At 50.8% G+C, this 26,723-nt stretch overlaps 1 protein-coding gene across 2 annotated transcripts in view; it reads left to right on the plus strand.

The window, feature by feature from the left end:
* LOC119963477 (chondroitin sulfate N-acetylgalactosaminyltransferase 1-like) overlaps positions 1-26,723 on the plus strand; it is a 232,650-nt gene that overhangs the window by 145,678 nt on the left and 60,249 nt on the right. For both annotated transcript variants that reach the window (XM_038792649.1, XM_038792648.1), the window contains exon 3: positions 17,784-18,000. In XM_038792649.1, the coding sequence (XP_038648577.1) occupies positions 17,784-18,000 (217 nt within the window). The remainder of the gene's footprint in view (positions 1-17,783; positions 18,001-26,723) is intronic.

The raw sequence follows: 26,723 nt of genomic DNA on the forward strand, positions 1-26,723 counted from the left end.
TAATTGAACACTGAATTCATCTTTTTTAAATGGGAATTAAAAATTTGGCAACAGTAAGAGGAACCGTGAAGATGTTGGACAGTCATTAAAAACCCAACTTGTTCACCGATACAAGAGAAGACCATCTGCTGTCCTTACCCGTCTGGCACATACGTGACTCCAGTCCCAATCCCGAATGTTTGGCTCTTAGTGGCTGCTTGAAATGACTCAGTTGTAGCAAACTGTTTCGAGGAGAAGGCCCACCACCACCCTCCAAAATATAACTTTAAAACAAATTATTTCATGGGATGTGAGCATTGTGGGCAAGGGCGACATTTATTGTCCATCCCCAATTGTTCTCGAGAAGATGGTGCCAATTTGCCTTCTTGAACAGTCCATGTGGTTTATGTACATCCGCAGTGCACTAAGGAAGAAAGTCCCATTGGCTCAATGACAGTGAATAAACTGGGATATATTTCCAAGTCAGGATAGGTTTGTGACTGTAGAAGTTACAGGTTGTGGTGAGCCCATGTCCTTTGTCCTTCATAAGTGGGGGGGTTTGGAAGGTTCTGTCTAAGGAAACTAGACCGGCTGCTGCTCTACATTTTGCAAATATCACACTGTTGCCACTGTACATTGGTGGTAGATGGTGGCAGGAGGAAGAGGAGAATAAGGAAGAGGGCCAGGTGTTCCAGGTAGCGTTGCGGGGAGATATCTGAGAGGAAAGATGCAGGCACAGGGGCTGCAGAGACAGTGAGACAGACAACACCACAGAACACTCCACTATCCTACTGCCAGAGTGTACAGGCAGAAATCCAGCTACCTCAACATGTCTGAGGTCCAGTGCCTCAGGAAGCTCCGCCTCTCTAGGGACACCATGACATCATCATGTCACATGATTGGGCCGGAGATCACCTCCAACAGTGTGGGTGGGCACCCAATGCTACCGACTCTGAACGTAACAGACCTTTCCAGGGGTCAGTGAGGGATCTGTGTGGAGTGTCCCAATCAGCTGTCCAAAGCTGCGTCAAGCTCATCACTGTTGCTCTGTTCAGACAGGCCCTCACGTTCATTCATTACCAGATGGACCAAGTCAGCCAGGCTGTGCAAGGCAGAGGCTATTGCTGGGTTCGTCTGCATCCAGGGTACTATAGACTGCACTCATGTGGCCATCAAGGCCTGAGTCAACCTTTGTGAATAGGAAGGGTTGCCGCTGCATGAACGTGCCGATAGCATGTGACCACAAGAACCAGATTCTGCAAGTCTGCGCAAGGTATCCTGATAGCTCCCCACCAACCTCTAATTCTGTTACTAGAGATGTCTTCACATGAGAGTCATTGGAGGGCAGTGCAACCAATGCTACAGTCAGTGCAGTGCCCTAGCTCTTCATGGACTCCCACATGACGGAGACCATGTGATGCAGAGTCTCCGGGATCTCTGCCAGACCTTCCCATGCATCTCACTGGATATCTGGCATCTGCTGCCCGATGCACAACTCCTGAGGCTCAGCAGCTGCCTGAGACTCATCTTTGTCCTGGGTTTCTGCTGCACTCTGTGCACTCTCTGCCCCTGCCAGCTCCTCATGCCCTCCCACAGTCCACCACCATCTGAGCTGACAAACTAAACCCCACTTATGTGCCTGTGCCTGAGCTGGTGCCTGGTATTGAGAAAGGGTGTGACACGGGTGGATGCGTGCGTGTGATCTCGTCCGGTGTCAATGGAGGGTCCTCGGGGTCCTGGCAGCCTCTGGAGGGAGGAAGACAATATTTCAGTGGTATTAATCGTCACACATTGAATGTGCACCCTTGGCAACATAGTGAGACTGTGGACAACAAAATCCTGGTGGCACCATTACTGAAACACTTGAGACTCTTGTTTAGAATGTAAGCTTTTCAGTTGGGAGGACCCAAACATTGTTTGCAGTCTCCAACTGTCAACTCATCTCTTACCTTCCTCCGAAACGTCTGCCTCTCCGCGACCTAATGACCTTGTGCTCTGGGACATCCCCATCTCACATTTGCTCAGGAGAGGCAGGTTGGCCAACCCAGCATCCATTCTTGTGCCATCATGGGAAATATGGACTCCCTTCTCCGTTACTGACAAAGGTCCATTCTTAGCCCACCCCCACCCCCGTGAGCCAGGATGAAGTGCTGATCATATTTACTCACCTGACCCTTGTCCCTCCCTCAGCAGGCATGGGTATATATGCCTTTGTCACACAGAACCTTACAATCTGACACCCCTGAGAGCCACAAGAATGGCCACCCCTCTAAGGTTATCCTACAACAGCTAACCGGTTACCCAACTGCTATCCGGTTACCCAACACTATCCGGTTACCCAACAGCTAACCGGTTACCCAACAGCTATCCGGTTACCCACTGCTGTCCGGTTACCCAACAGCTATCCGGTTACCCACAGCTATCCGGGGTTACCCAACAACTATCCGGTTACCCAACTGCTGTCCCGGTTACCCAACTGCTGTCCGGTTACCCACTGCTGTCCGGTTACCCAACAGCTATCAGTTTACCCAACAGCTATCCGTTTACCCACGGCTATCCGTTACCCACGGCTATCCGGTTACCCAACTGCTATCCGTTCCCAACGCTATCCCGTTACCCAACACTATCCAGTTAACTAACAGCTATCCAGTTACTCACGGCTATCCGGTAACCCATGGCTATCCGGTTACCCAACGGCTATCCGGTTACCCAACAGCTAGCCGTTACCCCAACAGCTATCCGGTTACCCACAGCTATCCGGTTACCCAACGGCTATCCCGTTACCCAACGGCTATCCGGCTCCCCGAAGCCTATCCGGTTACACAACAGCTATCCAGTTACCCCACAGCTATCTGGTTACCCACGCTATCAGTTACCCACAGCTATCCAGTACCCAACGGCTATCCGTTACCCAACTGCTGTCTAGTTACCCAACTGCGACCTAGTTATCAACTGCTATCTAGTTACCGAACTGCTGTCCAGTTACCCAACTGCTGTCCAGTTACCCGACAGCTATCCGGTTACCCAACAGCTATCCGGTTTCCCAAAGCCTATCCGGTTACCCAACAGCTGTCCGGTTACCCAACAGCTATCCGGTTACCCAACTGCTGTCCGGTTACCCAACTGCTGTCCGGTTACCCAACAGCTAACCGGTTACCCAACGGCTATCCGGTTACCCAACGGCTATCCCGTTACCCAACGGCTATCCGGTTACCCAACAGCTATCCGGTTACCCAACAGCTATCCGGTTACCCAACAGCTATCCAGTTACCCAACAGCTGTCCGGTTACCCAACTCCTGTCCGGTTACCCAACAGCTGTCCGGTTACCCAACTCCTGTCCGGTTACCCAACTGCTGTCCAGTTACCCAACGGCTATCCGGTTACCCAACAGCTAACCGGTTACCCAACTGCTGTCCGGTTACCCAACAGCTAACCGGTTACCCAACGGCTATCCGGTTACCCAACAGCTAACCGGTTATCCCAACTGCTGTCCGGTTACCCAACGCTATCCGGGTACCAACAGCTATCCTGTTACCCAACAGCTGTCCAGTTACCCAAACAGCTTATCTGGTTACCCAACAGCTATCTGGTTTACACAACTGCTGTCCAGTTACCCAACAACTATCCGGTACCCAACGGCTATCCGGTTACCCAACTGCTGTCCGGTTACCCAACAGCTATCCGGTTATCCAACGGCTATCCGGTTACCCAACGGCTATCTGGTTACCCAACTGCTGTCCAGTTACCCAACAACTATCCGGTTTACCCACGGCTATCCGGTTACCCCCAACTGCTGTCCGGTTACCCAACAGCTATCCGGTTATCCAACGCTATCCGGTTACCCAACAAGCTATCTGGTTTCCCAACAGCTATCTGGTTTCCCAAAGCCTATCCGGTTACCCAACAGCTATCCGGTTACCCAACAACTATCCAGTTACCCACAGCTATCCGGTTACCCAACAGCTATCCGGTTACCCAACAGCCTATCCGGTTACCCAACGGCTATCCGGTTACCCAACTCCTGTCCGGTTACCCAACTCCTGTCCGGTTACCCAACAGCTGTCCAGTTACCCAACGGCAATCCGGTTACCCAATTAATTTCCAGTTACCCAACTACTATCCAGTTACCCAATTACTTTCCAGTTACCCAATTAGTTCTCTTTCCAACTGCTGTGGAATCCACATCACAGTGTTCATGGGGTAGATTCCTGATTGCTCGCACTGTGAGGCATTGTTGTTGATCTTGAAGTGCAATGTAAAGATGCTATCAATCAAACTCCATTGAATCTGCTGTTTGTGTTAAGAGGGAAAAGCTCTGTATTAATGTTCACAGCCCAGGACAATGGGAATGCTGCAATACAAGGGGAAGATGTATATAGGCACAGAAAACTTGGAAACCGTGAACACAAGGAAAGGAATATACATGCACAGGACATTAGGAAACTTGGTATACAAGAGGATAAATCGATAGGTGCAGGACTGTATGACCTATATGCTTCTGTATGCTTCACCCGATGTCGGTGTCTATGTATTTACATTGTGTACCTTGTGTTGCCCTATTATGTATTTTATTTTTATTTTATTTTATTTTCATGTACTAAATGAGCTGTTTGAGCTGCTCGCAGTACAATATTTTTCGCTGTATCTCGGTACACGTGACAATAAACAAATTCAACATATCCAACTTCGGGAAATCTTGCCTCTAACTGAGGAGCACTGTTTTCCAAAATTGTCCAGTATTTTCTGTTATGCTCTCTATTCTGCTTTACCTGGATGGCTCGGATGTGTAGTGTTGAATAAAGAACACAAAGCTTTGTTAACAAACAAAACTAGAAATTTATTACACCACTAGCTAAGATTCGTTCAGATTCTTAAAGTAGAAGGTTATTGTATAAATCTATGCTATCTCTAACTTACAGAACTCTCAAGTATACAACTGCTCTCTATGCCTGACCCTCTTCTAGGGGCTGGTTTAGCTCACAAGGCTAAATCGCTGGCTTTTAAAGCAGACCAAGCGGGTCAGCAGCACGGTTCGAACAGCCTCCCCGGACAGGCGCCGGAATGTGGCGACTAGGGGCTTTTCACAGTAACTTCATTGAAGCCTACTCGTGACAATAAGCGATTTTCATTTCATTCCAGCTCTCTACTAACTCTCAACTCTTAATCATCTAACCCCAGAATCCCCGAAGTCAGTTATATATATATATATAACTGCTCTGTGGTTCCCTCTAGTGGTAAGAAGCATTACCATTAACCCTTTACGTCCCAGTCAATATCCACATCATTACCTTTTCCTGTGTTGTTTTAAGCAGTTTACTTTGTACCAGGGCAATGTGAACTGCTAAATATAGACTTTGAAAGAAGAAAGTCACTTGGTCTATTTAGCTAAATAGTTATTATAGTTCATTTGTGTTGGAAATTCAGCGGTTATTCAATTGTTCAGTCCTCCTTTGTGGAGTGAGTGTATCACATCCAGCCATGCGGAATATCAACTTACACATTTATTAAATATTGGTTTTAGTTGCTTTCTGAAGCATTAACAGCTTGCTGTGAGATTTTTTGAAATTAATTGAATAGTGGCTTTATTGCCTTGCACATTCAGGTCTTTCATCCTTGTGATTTATTGATATCCTTGGCAATGGTTATCCGACAATATCTTCAATATAATTGTAGCGGTTTGTTCAATACTACCTGCAGAGTGTATTTTTTTAAAAAAGATATGAGTGCGGTGAAAGCTTTTTAATAAACCGTTCTGGCATCAAGAAAGCCTCGACCTTGGCTGTAAAAATATGATGAGGACTTTCTTGAATTATTTACTTTCCATTCAAACTTTAATCCTGATTCCGAGTTGTGTCAATCACTAGGTCAAGATTTTCGAGAAAGCGTTGTTTATCTTGCACCACCATAATGTCAAATCCAAATAGGGAAGCAGAGCCTTGTCATCTACCCCACAGCATGTGCCTGGGATTTACAATAGGAGTGTCAGTCTTGTAACGTTTTCAGCTAAAAGCCTGCACCAGGCACCTTGATGTGCTCTTAATGACTGATTTACTTTCTCGTACATCTCTTGAGTTGAAGGTGGATTATCTTTGATTCCTGTCTCATTCATGCTGTCTTCCCTTTGATTATATTTTCCCCACAGTGACTTGTGTCTCTGGGAGTTGGCTGCCAGCAATGATTTGGTTTGATCTATAATTCTGTTGGAGAATAAGCTTATTTCAGTGGAAATTAAATTGAAGTGCAATGATTGGAAAAAGCCCAGCCCACCTACCTTTGCTTAAACATGGTAATCATCTGGAAAACCGAGCAAGAGGACATTCCTTTTTGGTATGTTTCACTCAGACTTCCTCACTGCAATGGGTTTTGTTAAAAAAAAGAGACCAAAAGCTTGCCCCTTGACCCGTCGAAGATGCTTCTTCTGGGGCGTGTTCCAGAAGAGGTGATGTGTGGAATGTTCCTTTACTTGGATATCCCTGCTTGCCTCCACCTTGTCCAGTGAATTAAATGAATGGACAAATAGCTGGAAGATGGGGTTCATATCAAAATCAGCATTCCAAGGGTTATAAACAAAACTCAAAGGTAAATATCTAGTGTTAGAATTTGCCCTGCCCGATAGATGTTTGTAAAACAGGAAACAACAGGTAAATGCAAAGATCTCAGATTGTAAGGTTGATGTGCGTTTTGAACCCAAGGAGTCTGCATTAGAGCCACTTTTATGGCTACGATGTACAAAAATGATCTGGACTAATGAATCGAGGGGATGAAATGCTGGTGACACCAGATTGAGGCAAATTGTGATCTGTGCAGGTGGACCTAGGTATATCTAACAGGATGGGCAGAGAGCTGGCAAATACAGTTCAATGTAGAAAAATGTGAAATAATCCTGTTTGGGACTGGGAATAGATGAAGGAAGTGTACTTTAAATGAACAGAGTCCTCTTGCCGATCCTTCCTCTTGCTCAGAGATGCCAATACAAACTGACTAATTCCTCTATTCTAAGTTATGCCTCGATCGGGGGGGGGGGGGGGCGTGAGGCGTGGGGGTGGGGTGGTCACCTGCTCATCCGCACCTAACTGTTTTTGTGATTTCTTAACTCATACAAAATACTTAAACAAAAGCTCGCACTGGTGGAGTGCCTTTCACGACTCGCTAATGAAGTACTTTTCGAAGTGTAGGCACAGTTGTGATGTAGGAACCACTGCACTCTAGCACTATAATATTTCTGAAACCTTCTGTGAAGTAATTTTACATAATATTCAAAGAGCACAAGGCCTGCACTTCTGTGCTATTAGTATGAGCTGCATGATGAACACATACACACGTAGAGACATTCAGCAGACTTTGATCTTGACCGTTCGCAACTTTGCTACACCTTTTTTTTATCTGGGGAAATCCTGTTTCCTGAACTCTCTGAAGCATCTGCCGGAAATGTTCAGGTTTTGAAATTCTCCTGTTGTTTTCATGCGACCATTTCCTTGATCATTTTACCTCAGAAACTGAGAGTGTCCAGTTGCTTTCCTTGTGCCTACTCCAGTTGCCAGTAGAAATGACGGTGTTCCCCGAGTCACATCCGACTCCCATTCTCTTTTGAAAAGATAATCATAGATTCTAGTTCCTAGTGTCAACAAAAGTCGTATGAAGGGGTCAGTTACTCTTTTGAGAACTGGAAAATAAATTAAAGCTGCAGGTTGAAAAAGGGCCAGTACAGATTTGTGTAGCTTAGAGGGAGAATTTTGATGGACAGCATCCCAGCCCCACTCTTTGCCCCCCCCCCCCCCCCCCCCCACCTAGATTATACAATTTCAAAAGTTTTACCCTAAATCTTTCCCAGCGTTGCTCAAACATTGTATCTTATCTGGAGGATTGTTGTCATGTTTACATGTTACTGTGGCATGAATCTTTAAGGCCACATCACTGGCTAACCAAATCCTCTCATTAATTGTTGCGGTCAATCAGAGGGCAATTGTAACTGACTGTAAATTTCAGGCTTCAGTTCCAAGGGTTGAAGATTTATTTGTTGACAACTGGTCATCGACTTGGAATGTTTGGCTGAATTTTAGCCCCAGGTTCTGAGCCTGATACCGGGCTGAATTCCAGCCACCTCTGAGAACCTTGTTCAATTAAGGGCGGAAGGAGGGGGCTTCTGAAGCTGGGAGGATCAATGGGCGCGCCCGGCTCTGGGTGGCTGCTCGGAAATGATGGGTATTGCCACTGTTGGTGGGAGATCACAAGGCTTGAAGATGGAGGCGCCCTGTGAAGACTTGTAAATGATGCAAATGATATTGTGCCACAGCTGCCAAACCACCATAGTAGAGGAGGAATCCATGCCATCCATTGCATCTAGGCTGAACTGTTTTAGGTAATCTCTGGGGGGGCCCTTGCCCATCCGCCTCCCTCTCCACCGTGGCCTGCCACAACTAGGCTGCCAGAATTTCATCCGCGGCTGTATCTACATGGAAAATCAAGTTCCCAGCGGCATCCCATTGCTCCTGACCGGAAGTGGGAAGATTCCCACCTATTATTTTAAACGACTGCTGGACACTTCATGCCTCTTCACATTTCAGTACAGTTAGTTGAAATGCTCCTTACGGGTTTGAGATGAACACCAAATTGAACGGGCCCTTTGGAGTTAATGGCTAGCACACCGAAAGCCAATTGGTTAACTTTCAAACAATGCCCTTGAGTGAAGGAAAGCTGCCATCTTTACCCAACCAGGTCTTTATGTGATCTCAGTCCCACAACAATAATAATAATCTTTATTATCACAAGCAGGCTTACATTAACACTGCAATGTTGCTGTGAAAAGCCCCTAGTCGCCACATTCCGGCACCTGTTCAGGTACACTGAGGGAGAATTTAGAATGTCCAAATGACCTAATAGCACGTCTTTCGGGTCTTGTGGGAGGAAACCGGAGCACCCGGAGGAAACCCACGCAGACACGGGGAGAATGTGAAGACTCCGCACAGACAGTGACCCAAGCTGGGAATCGAACCTGGGACCCTGGCACTGTGCAGCCATAGTGCTAAGAACTATGCTACCGTGCTGCCCCATGTAGACTCTTCAACTGCTCTCAAAAGCAAGCCGCACGGTCGTATTAAACTGCTGTCTGCAGCGGTTCACAAAAAAGAGCCATCATCCATCAGAGAATTTGGGTATGGTCCATGGTTGCCCACATCCCGGGAAGTGTGTGTGTGTCTGTGCGTGTGTGTGTACATCTTCATTTTGTAGAGTTGGCTACATAGTGGCAGGTGACGCAATTCCTGAAGGATCCGGTGTAGGTTCTCCAGTCCTATGCTGCACATGTTGAGTAGTGAAGCTACAACACACGCTCATGCATCTGTGCTCCCCTCATACACAGCTCCCTGCTTAGACTATGGGATCAGTGAGTTTACTCTCAGATGCCGATTCATGTTACCTTTATAACTTAGTTTTGCTTGTGACTGGTCCCCTGGCTGTGCTTTCCTTTTTTTTAAAATAATTTTTATTGGAATTTTTTACAGAAAATATAAAATATAACAACAAACAATGAAATGCAACAAAATAACCCATAACAACTGTAACACCCCCCAAACCGTATCAACGCATGTATCACATCCCCCCCCCCCACCACCCCCAACCCCCAACAATTGAACTTAAAAATAAATTAAAATTAAACAAACAAACATAGTCATCGTCCCCCCCCCCCTTTCCCTCCCCCTTTCCCCCCCTCCCCCCCCGGGTTGCTGCTGCCACTTTCCCAGTACCCTATCGTTGAGCCAGAAAGTCGAGGAAAGGTTGCCACCGCCTAAAGAACCCTTGTACCGACCCTCTCAGGGCGAATTTGACCTTCTCTAGCTTAATGAAACCCGCCATGTCATTGATCCAGGTCTCCACGCTTGGGGGCCTCGCGTCCTTCCATTGTAGCAAAATCTTTCACCGGGCTACTAGGGACGCAAAGGCCAGCACACCGGCCTCTTTCGCCTCCTGCACTCCCGGCTCTACCCCAACCCCAAAGATCGCGAGTCCCCATTCTGGCTTGACCCTGGATCCCACCACCCTTGACACCGTCCTCGCCGCCCCCTTCCAGAACTCCTCCAGTGCCGGGCATGCCCAGAACATATGGGCATGGTTCGCTGGACTCCCCGAGCACCTGACACACCTGTCTTCACCCCCAAAGAACCTACTCATCCTCGTCCCAGTCATGTGGGCCCGGTGCAGCACCTTGAATTGGATGAGGCTAAGCCGCGCACACGAGTAGGAAGAATGAACCCTCTCCAGGGCATCAGCCCATGTCCCGTCTTCGATCTGTTCCCCCAGTTCCCACTCCCACTTAGTTTTTAGCTCCTCTACTGACGCCTCCTCCACCTCCTGCATAACCTTGTAGATATCAGATATCTTCCCCTCTCCGACCCAGACCCCCGAAAGCACCCTGTCACTCAACCCCTCGCGGGAAGCGAAGGGAATCCTTCCACCTGCCGTCTAGCAAATGCCTTTACCTGCAGATACCTGAACATGTTTCCCGGGGGGAGCCCAAATTTCTCCTCCAACTCCCCCAGGCTCGCAAACCTCCCATCAATAAACAGGTCCCTCAGCTGTCTGATGCCCACTCTGTGCCAACCCTGAAATCCCCCATCAATGTTCCCCGGGACGAACCTATGGTTCCCCCCTCCATCGAGCCCCCCACTTCTCCCCTATGTCGCCTTCACTGCCCTCAAATCTTGAGGGTAGCCGCCGCCACCGGACTCGTGGTATACCTCGTAGGAGGAAGCGGCCACGGCGCCGTTACCAGGGCCCCCAGGCTTGTATCTCCACAGGACGCCCTCTCCATCCATTTCCATGCTGCCCCCTCCCCCTCCATCACCCACTTGCGCACCATCGACACATTGGCCTCCCAGTAGTACCCCGAGAGATTGGGTAGCGCCAGCCCCCCCCCCCCCCCATCTCTACCCCGCTCCAAGAAGACCCTCTTCACCCTCGGGGTCTCATGCGCTCAGACAAAGCTCATGATGCTGCTGGTCACCCTTCTAAAAAAGGCCCTAGGGATAAAGATGGACAAACACTGGAAGAGGAACAAGAACCTTGGGAGAACCGTCATTTTGACGGACTGCACTCTACCCGCCAACGATAGCGGCACCATGTCCCACCTTTTAAATTCCTCCTCCATCTGCTCCACCAGCCTGGTAAAATTAAGCTTATGGAGAGTCCCCCAACTCCTGGCCACCTGCACCCCCAGGTATCTGAAACTCTTCACTGCCCTCTTAAACGGGAGCCTCCCACTTCCCTCCTCCTGATCTCCCGGGTGTACTACAAATACCTCGCTCTTGCCTAAATTTAACTTATAGCCCGAGAAGTCCCCAAATTCCGCTAACAGCTCCATCACCCCCGGCATTCCCCTTCTGGGTCCGCCACATACAACAGCAGGTCGTCCGCATACAGCGATACCCAATGTTCCTCCCCACCCCACACCCTCCATTTCCCTGACTCCCTCAACGCCATAGCCAGAGGTTCAATCGCCAGTGCAAAGAGCAAGGGGGACAGGGGGCACCCCTGCCTGGTCCCACGGTAGAGCCTAAAGTACTCCGATCTCCTTCCATTTGTGACTACACTCGCCATCGGAGCCGCGTACTGCAGCCTCACCCATTTGATGAATCCCTCCCCAAATCCAAACCTCTCCAGCACCTCCCACAGGTACCCCCACTCAACTCTGTCAAACGCTTTCTCTGCATCCAGCGCCACCACTATCTCCGCCTCCCCCTCCACTGCCGGCATCATGATAACATTTAGCAGTCTCCGCACATTCGTGTTGAGCTGCCGTCCCTTGACAAATCCTGTCTGATCTTCGTGTATCACCCCTGGCACACAATCCTCTATCCTGGTGGCCAGGATCTTCGCCAGCAACTTGGCGTCAACATTGAGGAGCGAGATAGGCCTGTATGATCCACACTGCAAGGGGTCCTTATCCCGCTTTAGGATCAGAGAGATCAGTGCCTGCGACATCGTCGGGGGCAAAGCCCCCCCCCTCCCATGCCTCATTGAAGGCTCGCACCAACAGGGGACCCACCAGATCCGCATACTTTTTATAAAATTCCACCGGGAACCCGTCCGGCCCCGGGGCCTTACCTGACTGCATTTGTCCAATCCCCCTGACTAGCTCCTCCAGCTCTATCGGCGCCCCCAGCCCATCTACAAGCTCCTCTTGAACCCTTGGGAAACATAGCCTGTTCATGAAGCTCTCCATCCCCCCTCTCCCCATCGGAGGTTCCGACCGGTACAGTTCCTCGTAGAAGTCCCTAAAGACCCCATTTACTTCTGTCCCCTTCTGCACTACATTCCCACCCCCATCCGTCACTCCACCAATTTCCCTAGCCGCATCTCGCCTACGGAGCTGATGCGCCAACATCCTGCTCGCCTTCTCCCCATACTCATATACCGCGCCCTGCAACCTCCTCCACTGTGTCTCCGCCTTTCTGGTGGTCAACAAGTCAAATTTGGCCTGCAAACTACGCCGTTCCCCCAGCAACCCCTCCTCCGGTGCCTCCGCGTATCTCCTGTCCACATCCAGGAGCTCCCCCACCAGTCTCTCCCTCTCCTTCCTCTCCCTCCTTTCCATATGGGCCCGGATGGAGATCAGCTCCCCCAGGATCACTGCTTTCAGAGCATCCCAGACCATCTCCACCCGGACCTCCCCCATGTCATTGGTATCAAGATACCCCTCAATGCTCTCCGGACCCTCCTACACACCTCCTCATCAGCCAGCATCCCCACATCCAGGCGCCAGAGCGGGCGCTGGTCCCGCGCCTCCCCCATCTCCAGATCAACCCAGTGCGGAGCATGGTCTGAAATCGCTATGGCCGAATACTCGGCATCCTGCACCCTCGGGATCAATCCCCTGCTCAGGACGAAAAAAATCTATTCGGGAATAAACCCTATGGACATGGGAGAAAAAGGAATACTCCCGTGCTCTCGGTTTCCCAAACCTCCAGGGATCCACCCCTCCCATCTGGTCCATAAACCCCCTCAGCACTTTGGCTGCCGCCGGTCTCCTACCCGTCCTTGAACTGGATTGGTCCAGCACTGTGTTAAAGTCTCCCCCATGATCAGGCCCCCTGCCTCCAGAATGCGGCCCAACAAGCGCCTCATAAAGCCAGCATCATCCCAATTCGGGGCATATACATTAACCAGCACCACCTTCTCTCCCTGCAGCCTACCCTTCACCATAATATATCTGCCCTCCTTGTCCGACACCACCTCAGCCGCCTCGAACACCACCCTCTTCCCCACCAGAATCGCCACCCCCCGGTTCTTCGCGTCCAATCCTGAGTGAAAAACCTGCCCCACCCACCCCTTCCTCAGACGAACCTGGTCCGCCACCTTCAAGTGGGTCTCCTGGAGCATAGCCACGTCCGCCTTCAACCCCTTCAGATGAGAAAATACCCTAGTTCTCTTAACCGGCCCATTCAGCCCCCTCACGTTCCAGGTAATCAGCCGGATCAGAGGGCAACCCGCCCCCCTCTCCCGCCGGCTAGCCATAGCTTATCGACTGCTCGCCCCAGGCCAGCTCGCCCCGTCCGACCCGTACCCCATGGCGTTAACGCCTCTCCTCTACCCCCCGGCCCACACCAGCTCCTTCCTGGCCATTCCAGCAGCAACCCAGTATCCCCCCCCCACCCCCCCCCCCCAGGCTAGGACCCCTCCTAGCCGCGACGCACCCTCCATGGTACTTCCGTGAGTCAGCTGACTTCTGCTGACCCCGGCAGCTCCCGCCAAAACCCATCCCCTCCCGGCATGGGGTCATCCCCCTCTTGCCACACCTCCTTGGCACCGCTTCAGCGCGGGAAAGAAAACCAGTAGAGGCCACGTCCCCACCTCCAGCTCCGCCCCCCTGCCCCACGGCGCGGGAAACCAGAGGAAAGCCCGCGCTTTCACACTGACACACCCCACCCGTCTGACGCAGCTCCCCAAAATCCAGTTTCACCCCAACCCCCAGCTCCGTACAGAAGAGAACATATTAAATACAAACCCCCAACATTCCCCACATACCCCACACCCATACCCAACAGACAGACCCACCCGGAAACAGAGCAAAAAGAAAACCAGCATAAAAAACACACATGTCAAAGTTGAAGAACAGCAACAGCGAAAACAGCAACGGCCATAGTATGTCCCCAGACCCTAGTTCGAGTCCAGCTTCTCCGCCTGTACAAAGGCCCACGCCTCCTCCGAGGACTCGAAGTAATGGTGCCGGTCCTTATATGTCACCCACAGGCGCGCAGGCTGCAGCATTCCAAATCTGACCTGCTTGGCATGCAGCACCGCCTTCGTCCGGTTGAACCCGGCCCGCCGCTTAGCCACCTCCGCACTCCAGTCCTGGTAGATTCTCACTACCAAATTCTCCCACTTGCTGCTCCTCTCTTTCTTGGCCCAGCGCAGCACACACTCCCAGTCGCTGAATCGACGGAACCGCACCAGCACCGCCCTCGGGGGCTCATTTGCCTTAGGCCTCCTGGCCAGCACTCTGTGAGCTCCCTCAAACTCCAGGGGCAAATGGAAGGACCCCGCCCCCATCAACGAGCTCAACATCGTGGTCACGTACCACAGGAGATCCGACCCCTCCAGCCCCTCCGCCAGGCCCAGGATCCTCAAATTCTTTCACCTCGTGCGAACGTCCAGCTCCTCCAAGCGGTCTTGCCACTTTTTGTGAAGTGCCTCGTGCAACTCCACTTTCCCCACGAGGACCACGGCCTCCTCCCTCTCAGCGGCCTGCTGCTGCAACTCCCGAATGGACGCCTCCTGGGCCTCCTGGGTCCCAAGCAGCTTGTTGGTAGTCGCATTCAGGGAGTCCAGCAGCTCAGCCTTCAGCTCCGCAAAACAGCGCAGAAGAGAGGCCTGCTGCTCCTGCGCCCACTTCCACCAGTCCTCGGGTGTTCCGCCGGCCGCCATTTTGTCCTTCTTCCCCCGCTTTTCTTGGGGAGCTGCTGCAGCTTTTTCCTTTGCCCCACTCCGGGTGAGCACCATAAATTATGGGGAATGCTCCTCTAGACACCTTCCCCCACCGGGTTTCGTCGAAACAGCGCCGTTTGGGGCCCTCAAATTGGCCCAAAAGTCCTTAAGTAGCGGGAGCTGCCGAACGTGTGGCTTAGCTCCGCATTGCCGCAACCGGAAGTCTCCTGGCTGTGCTTTCCTGATGCTACCTTAGACGGACGCTGATAATTATGTCGTCAAACACCTCTGAAGTGTTGCAGTCTCCTGACACCGACCAATAAAGAACAATCTGATAGAAAGTTTCTCCTTTTGGTGTCAAGGTTTGCCCTTGAATTTGATTGAGTTCTGTTGTGGTTCAATTCATGATTAGCACTGCACTGGGATCTGTCACTTCCATTGCTTGTGACGAAAAGGAAACTGCCACAAACATCAGTCTTTCCATCCAGATGCCTTGTCAAACATTTATCAGTTTTGCTGCAAACTTGTCATGTAGATTCAGAGGGACTGATACATCTGTCATGCAGAACAATGTCGAGTAGAACGGTGATGTTTTTAACAATTCTAATTTGTTGCTTTTTCTTGCTCTAAAGCAGTTTATGTGGGGGGATTGTTTGTGATTCTGTACATTGAGCAATGCCATGCTGTGTAATCATAGAATTACATAGAATTACGGTGCAGAAGGAGGCCATTCGGCACGTCAAGTCTGCATCGGCCCTTGGAAAGAGCACCCGACCTATCCCTGTAACCCATAAACCCCACCTAACCTTTTGGACACTAAGGGGCAATTTAGCATGGCCAATCCACTTAACCTGCACACCACTGGACTGTGGGAGGAAACCGGAGCACCCAGAGGAAACCCACGCAGACAAGGGGAGAAAGTGCAAACTGCACACAGACAGTCACCCGAGGCCGGAACTGAACCTGGGTCCCTGGAGCTGTGAGGCAGCAGTGCTAACCATTGTGCCACTGTGCCGCCAGAGGAGCAGGTGCAGGCCATTTGGCCCCTTGAGTCTGTTCTGCCACCCAGTTAGATCATGGCTGATTTGTATCGTAACTCCATTTTCAGTAACAATAAACAACAGTATCCTGCATTGATAGAGGAACTTTAACAAAGAAAAAAATGCCTCTGAGAGTTTACCAAGAGCGTTACCAAAAAAAAATTGTGACACAGGGATTGAAGGAGACATCAGGACATAAGAAAAATGTGGTCAAACTGGTAAGTTATAAGGAGCATCTTAACAGAGCCGATAATGGAGGGAATTCAAGCAATTGGGACTCAAGCAGCTTAAAGCACAATGGATGGAGCAATTAATATCAGGGTTACACAGGATGCTAGAGATGGAGACATTTGGAGATTGAAGTCTTGTGGGTTTGGAAGAGTTTGCAGAGGTAGGAAAGAGCAACGGTCTGCAGGGAAGGAAGCCAGTAGAGATCAGCAACTTCAGTGATGGGCGAGGCAATTTAAGATATGGGCAGCAGAGCTTTGGATAATGGGAGGTCAAGCAGAAGAGCAGGGGAATAATCAAGATCAGAAGTAAAACAGGCACGAGTGAGGGTTTCAGCAGTAGATGAGCTGAAGTAAGGGTCCTGTCTGCAAGGCTGCAGAGGTTGAAGTATGCAGTCTTGGTGGTGAAATGGATATATGGGCGGCACGGTAGCACAGTGGTTAGCACTGTTGCTTCACAGGCGACCAGCGCCGGCCCGAGGGTTGCTGGCGCCCCGGGCAAGCTGAACTTCGGCGCCCTTGCGGTGGGGGGGGGGTGGGGGGGGGGGCGAGAGGGGGGCGGGGCCGAGGGGAGGCGGACCCGGGGGGGGGGGCGGACCCGGGGGGGGGTACCCGAGGGGCGGGCGGGGGGAGCGGACCCGAGGGGGGGGGCGGGGCGGGGGGGCGGACCCGAGGGGGGGCGGGGTGGGGGGCGCGGACCCGAGGGGGGGGCGGGGGGACGGACCCGAGGCGGGGGGGGAGCGGACCGAGCCGGGGGGGGCGGACCGAGCGGGGGGGCGGACCGAGGGGGCGGACCGGGGGGGGGGGGCCGCCCTGGGGGAGTGCGGCCACACTGGGGGAGTGCGGCCACCGCGCATGCGCTGGTTGGCGCCGGCCCAACTGCGCATGCGCGGGACCCGAGTCTGGCGCCCCCTAGCACATGGCGCCCCGGGCGACAGCCCGAGTTGCCGGTGCCTTGAGCCGGCCCTGTTCACTGCACCAGGGACCCAGGTTCGATTCCTGGCTTGGGTCACTGTCTGTGCGGAGTCTGCACATTCTCTTTGTGTCTGCGTGGGTTTCCTCCCGCAAGTCCCGAAAGACGTGCTTGTTAGGTGAATTGGACATTCTGAATTCTCCCCCAGTGTACCTGACCAGGCGCCAGAGTGTGGTGACTAGGGAATTTTCACAGTAACTTAATTGCAGTGTTAATGTAAGCCTACTTGTGACACTAATAAAGATAAAGATTATTGTTATTATTATATGGTCAAAACACAGTGCAATCCACCTGCCTTAGTTTCCTAATTCTTAACACCTATGCCTGACAAAAATATATCGATCTCGGCATTAAAATTTCCAATTGACCAATTCTTTTATGGGGAAGAGAGCTCCGGTTTCCCCATGTCTGTGCGGAGAATTGCTTTGTGACAGTAACACGGAACAGCCTAGCTCCAACTTTGAGAGGTGGTGTCCCCTTTTGCTGGACAAGTGGGAACTGTGGTAGAGATTGGCACTCATCACGCTGTTCATGATGATCAGAGCGGTACCTCAAGCAAATTGTTTCTCCAGTGCTGCTGTGCATTTTTCTCTGTCGAGTCCCATTGCTGTCACACTGTTTTCAATTTGTTGTCATTCCTGCAGGTATTTATCGCACAGAGAAGGATAAAGGCACTTTGTACGAGCTGACATTCAAGGGGGATCGAGCTCATGAGTTCAAACGCCTAGTTTTATTTCGTCCCTTTGGCCCTGTCATAAAGTTGAAGAAAGCAAAGGTGGACACTTCCAACATGCTGATTAACATCATAGTGCCTCTGGCAAAAAGAGCCGATAAATTCCGACAATTTATGCACAATTTCAGGTAAATTATTAGTTTTATTTCCATTCGTGCAAAAGCTGTTTGAGGTAGAAGTTGTGGTGGTATGAATGGAGCACTGCCATTGGTGCAGAGCACTGGTTTCCCATTGGCTCTGGCTGGTCATGTGCCTCTCGGCTGATTGGCTGGGACTAGTCATGTGACTGCTCGCCAATTGGTCGAGAGGCAAGTAGACCCCGCCTCCGAGGCGGGGTATAAGTACCCAGAGTTCCCGGCGGTCGGCCTTTCTCCGTAGTCGACTACCGGGCTAACATCTAGCTGATTAAAGCCTAAGTTTGGACCTTCATCGTGTCTCGCGTCCAATTGATGGTACATCAGAAGTCTAGTCAAATAAGAGAAGTGATTTGCTCACCCCCAACTCCACAATGCATGATTCATGAAGAAATGGTAATATTGTTCCAAGCTCATTGGCTAATTAATGTGTTTCCTGTACCATGTGGTTTCTCAGCTTCTTAATGATTGGGGGAAATATCAATGGCCGGAGCATTGGCTGCTGCACCAGAAATAGGTGTCAGATGGAGTAAAATCCTAACGTGTTCAGATGTCCATCTCTGCTGCTTTCATTTCGCTGTAGAAACTGACTACAAATGGTTTCAAATTCCTAGGGGTGCACATCACCAAAAATCTGTCCTGGTCCACTCACGTCGACGCTATCACCAAGAAAGCACAACAGCGCCTATACTTCCTCAGGAAACTAAGGAAATTCGGCATGTTCACATTAACCCTGACCAACTTTTACAGATGCACCATAAAAAGCATCCCATTGGGCTGCATCACAGCCTGGTATGGCAACTGCTCAGCCCAAGACCGCAAGGAACTTCAGAGAGTCGTGAACACAGCCCAGTCTATCACACGAACCTGCCTCCCATCCATGGACTCCATCTACACCTCCCACTGCCGGGGGAAAGCGGGCAGCATAATCAAGGATCCCTCCCACCCGGCTTACTCACTTTTCCAACTTCTTCCATCGGGCAGGAGATTCAGAAGTCTGAGAACACGCACGAACAGACTGAAAAACAGCTTCTTCCCCACTGTCACCAGACTCCTAAATAACCCTCTTATTGACTGACCTCATTAACACTACACCCTGTATGCTTCATCCGATGCCAATGCTTATGTAGTTACATTGTATATCTTGTGTTGCCCTATTATGTATTTTCTTGTATTTTCTTGAATTTTGTTTAATTCCCTTTTCTTCCCATGTACTGAATGATCTGTTGAGGTGCTTGCAGAAAAATACTTTTCACTGTACCTCGGTACACGTGACAATAAACAAATCCAATCCAATCCAAGGACCATAGCCTTAAAAACAGTATACCTGGCCACTCTCATAGTGAAACACTAAAGCCCTGTCCTGGGTTCCGCAAATAGAGGAAGGAGAAATAAACTCAGAAAATGCTGGAATGACTCAGCAGGTCTGATAGCATCTGTGGAGAGAGAAACCGAGTCAACGTTTTGAGCCCTTGTGACACTTTTTCAGAACTGAAGAGGGGTAGAAATGTGATGGATTAAATGCAGTAAGAAGTCTTACAACACCAGGTTAAAGTCCAACAGGTGTGTTTCAAACACTAGCTTTCGGAGCACTGCTCCTTCCTCAGGTGAATGAAGAGGTATGGTCCAGAAACATATATATAGACAAATTCAAAGATGCCAGACAATGCTTAGAATGCGAGCATTTGCAGGTAATTGAATCTTTACAGATCCAGAGATAGGGGTAACCCCAGGTTAAAGTGGTGTGAATTGTCTCAAGCCAGGACAGTTGGTAGCATTTTGCAAGCCCAGGCCAGATGGTGGGGGATGAATGTATTGCGACATGAATCCCAGGTCCCGGTTGAGGCCGCACTCATGTGTGCGGAACTTGGCTATAAGTTTCTGCTCGGCGATTCTGCGTTGTCGCGTGTCCTGAAGGCCGTCTTGGAGAACGCTTACCCGGAGATCAGAGGCTGAATGCCCTTGACTGCTGAAGTGTTCCCCGACTGGAAGGGAACATTCCTGCCTGGTGATTGTCGCGCAATGTCCGTTCATTTGTTGTCGCAGCGTCTGCATGGTCTCGCCAATGTACCACGCTTCGGGACATCCTTTCCTGCAGCGTAGTGTAACACATTAAAGAAGCCATCCCCTATGGACAAGCCCTCTGTATATACAGGATCTGCTCAGACGAGGAGGAGCATAACAGACATCTACAGACGCTGAAAGATGCCCTCGTATGAACGGGATATGGCGCCCGATTTATCGATCGACAGTTCCAACGCGCCACAGCAAAAAACCGCACCGACCTCCTCAGAAGACAAACACAGGACACAACCGACAGAGTACCCTTCGTCGTCCAGTACTTTCCCGAAGCAGAGAAACTACGACATCTTCTTTGCAGCCTCCAACACGTCGTCGATGAAGATGAACATCTTGCCAAGGTCATCCCTAAACCTCCACTACTTGTCTTCAAACAACCGCGCAACCTCAAACAAACCATTGTTTGCAGCAAACTACCCAGCCTTCAGAACAGCGACCACAACACCACACAACCCTGCCATGGCAATCTCTGCAAGACACGCCAGATCATCGACATGGATACCACCATTACCGAACACCACCCACCAGGTACGCGGTACATACTCATGCGACTCGGCCAACGTTGTCTACTTCATACGCTGCAGGAAAGGATGTCCCGAAGCGTGGTACATTGGCGAGACCATGCAGACACTGCGACAACGAATGAATGGGCATCGTGCGACAATCACCAGGCAGGAATGTTTCCTTCCAGTCGGGGAACACTTCAGCAGTCAAGGGCAATCAGCCTCTGATCTCCGGGTAAGTGTTCTCCAAGCCGGCCTTCAGGACGAGCGACAACGCAGAATCGCCGAGCAGAAACTTATAGCCAAGTTCCGCACACATGAGTGCGGCCTCAACCGGGACCTGGGATTCATGTCACATTACATTCACCCCCCACCATCTGGCCTGGGCTTGCGAAATCCTACCAACTGCCCTGGCTTGAGACAATTCATACCTCTTTAACCTGGGGTTACCCCTCTCTCTGGATCTGTAAAGACTTGATTACCTGCAAATGCTCACATTCTAAGCATTGTCTGGCATCTTTGAATTTGTCTATATATATGTTTCTGGAACAAACCTCTTCATTCACCTGAGGAAGGAGCAGTGCTCCGAAAGCTCGTGTTTGAAACAAACCTGTTGGACTTTAACCTGGTGTTGTAAGGCTTCTTACTGTGCTCACCCCACTCCAACGCCGGCATCTCCACATCATGGATTAAATGGTTGGCAAGGGGGTGGGGAGAAGTTGAGCAGAGTAGAAGGTCACGGATAGGTGGGAGCTAAAGAGAGATTGACGAAGATGTCATGGGCACAAGGCAAAAGGAGTGCTAATGGTGATGATAGCAGAACACAGGTCAGCAGTATATGAAAGCAAAACAAGTTACAGATGGCCCTGTGTGTGTGTGTGTGTGGGGGGGGGGGGGGGGGGGGGGATTGAGATTTTTAGAAAAATCAACATGGGGATGATAGTTTATGTTCTGAGGTTGTTGGCCTCAATGTTAAGTCGCAAAGGCTGCACAGTCATTAATTGGAAAGTGAAAGAAAGCCTTGCAGCAACCTCCCCTCCTTCCGAGAATTACCTTCCAAAGCTTTCAAACTTGAAAGTCTTGTTTTTAAGCTTTGGAGTGTGGTGCTATTTTAAGCCCGCTTGTTAGTACTTCTGGTTTTGTGCTACAGTCACATGCCCCCTATAGGTGGGTGTAAAAGAGCAGCAGTATTTTTGAGATGAGCAAGGAAGACCACCCTCCCAGTTCTGGCCAATATTTATCCTTGAAGCTTGAAGCCTTTAGGGCAGCACGGTAGCATTGTGGATAGCACAATGGCTTCACAGCTCCAGGGTCCCAGGTTCGATTCCGGCTTGGGTCACTGTCTGTGCGGAGTCTGCACATCCTCCCCGTGTGTGCGTGGGTTTCCTCCGGATGCTCCGGTTTCCTCCCACAGTCCAAAGATGTGCGGGTTAGGTGGATTGGCCGTGATAAATTGCCCTTAGTGTCCAAAATTTCCCTTAGTGTTGGGTGGGGTTATTGGGTTATGGGGATAGGGTGGAGGTGTTAACCTTGGGTAGGGTGCTCTTTCCAGGAGCTGGTGCAGACTCGATGGGTCGAATGGCCTCCTTTTGCACTGTGCAAAATAGCTGCAGACCACAAGTGACTATTCATTTGAAATGATTTAACCGACTGTGAAGCACATCATGACGCCATGAATTTGTGAAAGCTGTTATGCAAATACTGCCTTTTCTTTCTTCCGCTTTTGCACTCTTATTCTGCACTTTCCATTGACAGGCTCCTACTTGAAGGGAGGGAAGTGAGTCTAGGTTAAGGTGAACATGAAGAGTCACCCTCAAGTATCACCTACTGAGGCTTCCAGGGGCTGGTTTAGCACAGTGAGCTAAACAGCTGGCTTGTAATGTAGAGCAATGCAGAACAATGCCAGCATTGTGCGTTCAATTCCCGTACCGGCCCCCCTGAACAGTCGCCAGAATGTAGTGACTCGGGGCTTTTCACAGTAACTTCATTGAAGCCTACTTGTGACAATAAGCTGTTATTATTATTCACTCAGAATCCTCTGTTGCATCAGCATCATCCAATTCAGTTAAGAACAGGAGATATTTTTTAGTCAACTGGGGATTTGAATTGACTGCCATACCGATCCATTAGTAGGAAGAGTCACTATCATTGGACTAGATACTGGTAATGGTGAAGTTCTTGGGGCGCGATTCTCCGCAAAGGCGGAGAGTCGTGAAGGCTGCCACGAAACCGGCCGTGTTTCACGGCAGCCTCCGCGCCCCCTCCCGGGACCCGATTCTGCTCCCCGGTCGGGGCTAGCATCGCGGCCCCGTGAACTCCGGCATCGCGGGCTTAACGAATTTCGCTAACCCCGCGCGCCAAAGTTAGCGACGGCTGACGCATATGGTGACGCCAGCCGCGCATGCGCGGATTGGACGACTCCAACCCACGCATGCGCAGATGACGTCATCCGCGCATATGCGTCAGACCCGCGCATGCGCGGTCCGTAATGCCCCTCAGCCGCCCCGCGGACTTATCCTGCAGGGCGGCGGAGGGAGAAAGAGTGCGTGGGAATCGGACCCGCTGCCCGCGATCGGTGCCCACCGATCTCGGGCCCATGCCACCCTTGGCACTGCCGTGGTGCGGCCGTGCCAATCGGTGGCATGGTTATGCAGAACGGCACTTTGCGGCCGTTTTCACGAACTGGTATAGCAGGTGTATTTAAATCGTGAAAACGGCCGTAAAGGCCTTGGAAATTGGCCCATCGGCCAGGGGAGAATCGCTGCTCGCCGTAAAAAAAAGGCGAGCAGCGATTCGTGTCGGGGGGCGGGCGTGGGGGGGGGGGGGGGGGGGAGGGGGGGAGGGGGGGGAGAATAGCGGGAGGGCATCGGACCAGTGTCGCCGTAAAAATTTGCGCCGCCCGCTATTCTCTGCCCCGTCGTGAGTGCGGTGAATCGCGCCCTTGATGTGGGATCTCTTTACAAGAGAGATTAGGGACCTCCGATCCCAAGAGAGTGGCCCAGAGTTTTCAGCTGCAAAGTGATGGCGCTGGATGCTAACCTCAAAAGAAAGCTGCCCTCAAAGATCCAGTCAGCCCCTCTGTGCTGTCTCGCTGATAACTTCATTTCGATGGCCCACAGGAGTGATGTCATCAGGCATAAGTGGCCAATCGCATTGACAAATTCTTAAAGATTGAGACATACGATTAAAGTTGAAACTGAAGTATCGCACACTTTAAAAAAAAATGTCTGCCGCTTGTTTTTTTAACATACTGGAGAATTTTGACATTCCAGAAATATGGGCCGGGATTCTCTGATCCCGCGCCGTGTCGGAGAATCGCCGGGGGGGGGCCCCAAGGCTCGAACCATGCCGCTCCGATGCCGGCCCGCCGATTAGAGAATTTGCGCCAATTGCGCCCACGCGGTCGCCACCGTGCCGGTCGGGGGCCATTGAAAGCACCCCCCGTGCCAATTCTCTGCGCTCGGCGGGCCAATTGCCCGCCAAGTTCGGCCGAGTCCCGCCGGCGTGGTTTACATATGGTTCCACCCAGCGGGACCTCGGTGTTCTGGCTGCAGGTGCCGTCCTGGTTTGGGGGGGGATCCAACTCCGGGGGAGGCGGTCCCACGGTGGCTTGGCCCGTGATCGGGGACTACCGATCGCCGGACGGGCTCATTCCGGGGGGGGGGGGCTATGTACCTCCGCACCAGGCACCTGTAGGGCTCCGCCATGTTGCCCAGGGGTCGGCGCAGAGACGGCAATCTACGCACATGCACCGGTGCAGAGACGGCCGTGGCACGCATGAGCGGACCTATGCCGGCCGTGTCGGGCCAGCTTGCGGCGCCAGAGCAACACACAGCACTCCGGCGCCGTACTAGCCCCCGAGGAAGGGGAGAATGACTGGGCCTGGAGGCCCGTTAATGCCAGCGCCGCTCACGCCGGTTTTGACTCTGGCGTCAACACTTGGCCGGGATTTCGGAGAATCCCGGCCATGAAGTTCGGTTTACAAGGCCAGGTGAGATGACTGCCCTTGACATCAAAGCAGCATTTGATCGAGTATGGCATCAAGGAGCCCTAGCTAAACTGAAGTCAATGGGAATCAGGGGGAAAACTCTCCACTGGTTGGAGTCATACCTGGCTGGTTGGAGTCATACCCGGCACAAAGGAGATGGTTGTGGTGGTTGGAGGTCAATCATCTCAGCTCCAGGACATCACTTCAGGAGTTCCTCAGGGTAGTGTCTTCGGCCTAACCATCTTCAGCTGCTTCATCAATGACCTGCCTTCCACCATAAGGTCAGAAGTAGAGATGTTTGCGGATGACTGCACAATGTTCAGCACCATTCATGACTCCTCAGATAATGAAACCGTCCATGTCCAAATGCAGCAAGACCTGGACAATATCCAGGCTTGGGCTGACAAGTGGCAAGTTACGTTTGCGCCACACAAGTGCCAGCCAATGACCATCTTTTACAAGGGAGGATCTAACCATCACCCCTTGACATTCAATGGCATTATCATCGCTCAATCCCCACAATCAACATCCTGGGGGTTACCATTGATCAAAAACTGAACTGGTCTAGCCACATTAATACTGTGGCTACCAGGGCAGGTCAAAGGCTAGAAATATTACGGTGAGTAACTCACCTCCTGACCCCAAAGCCTGCCCACCATCTACAAGGCACAAATCAGGAGTGTAATGGAATACTCTCCAGTTGCCTGGATGAGTGCAGCTCCAACAATACTCAAGAAGCTTGACATCATCGAGGAAAAAGCAGCCGCTTGATTGCTCCTCCTTACACAAACGTTCAATCCCTCCACCACCGACGAACATTGGCAGCCTTGTGTACCATCTACAAGATGCACGGCAGTAACTCACCAAGGTTCCTTAGACAGCATCTTCAAAAACAACCACTACCACCTAGAAGGACAAGAGCAGCAGATACCTGGGAACCCCACCACCTGGGGGTTCCCCTCCAAGTCACTCACCACCCTGACTTGGAAACATGTCGCCGTTCCTTCACTGTCGCTGGGTCAAAATCCTTTAACTCCCTTCCCTAACAGCATAGTAGGTGTACCGACACCTGAAGGACTGCAGCGGTTCAAGAAGGCAACTCATCACACCAGCTTTTAAAGGGCGACTAGGAATGGACAATAAATGCTGGCCTAACCAGTGACGGCCACATCCCGTAAATGAATAATAATAAAAATTTAGTAATTATGACTTTTTACACAGCTACACCTCATTCAACAAGTGTAGCATTGTGAAGTCCCTTTACAGAGGTTAACAGGTTAAAAAGTGGAAGTACATGCCAAATCAAGTGATTTTTACGATCTCCCGGTGGTGAATCACGTACAGCAACTTCTGAATTTCCACATGCGTGCGCCAGAAATTGCCGTCAATTTCCTGTTGAAATAACAGCAAGCCCGACAGTTTCTCCACCATTGCAATCGCAAAATCAAGCCAATATCTCAAGTGGAGGCAACCGTTGTAACCACAACTTTAAAGGGAAGTGTAGCAGATTGACGTTGGAGGTTATGGCTGCCTAATGGTTATAGCACTGGACAAACGACCTACAGGTTGTGTGTTCAAATCCCACCGTGGCAAGCTGTGGAATTGAGTTGGAAGAACCTGGTGATTGGTGGGGTGGTAATGAATGACAATGAAAGGCAGCAGATTGTTGTAAAAACTCAAGCTCTCCGTCTGGACGCACTCTGTTTCAGTAGCGAAGCAACAGAACAGATGCAACTATGGTGTCATAAGCCAAAGAGGCCTTGCTGGAATCCATCTGCTTCCTGACAGCTATGTCAGTGCCTTAGTCTGTTTGCAAAACACTTTGTAGCCTTCTGTTTCCTCCTGGCTTCACATATTTTTGCAAAAATAACTTGGCCGATAGAGAAGGAAGCAAAATCGTTCCAGCCTGCTGATGCATTTTTAAAAAAATTCTGGATGTGGATGTCACAGGCAAAGGTGAAAATTATTGCTCTTGTTTAGTTGTCCTGAGAAGGTTGAACTGCTGTCATCTATGATCCTTTGTAGCGGTTTGCTAGTTCACTTCAGCTATTGGATAGGTACATGGATTACGGTAGAATGATGGGGTGTAGATTAATTTGTTCTTAATCTAGGACAAAAGTTCGGCACAACATTGTGGGCCAAAGGGC

The sequence above is a fragment of the Scyliorhinus canicula genome, chromosome 3 (genome assembly GCF_902713615.1).
Source record: "Scyliorhinus canicula chromosome 3, sScyCan1.1, whole genome shotgun sequence".
Classification (NCBI taxonomy): domain Eukaryota; kingdom Metazoa; phylum Chordata; class Chondrichthyes; order Carcharhiniformes; family Scyliorhinidae; genus Scyliorhinus; species Scyliorhinus canicula.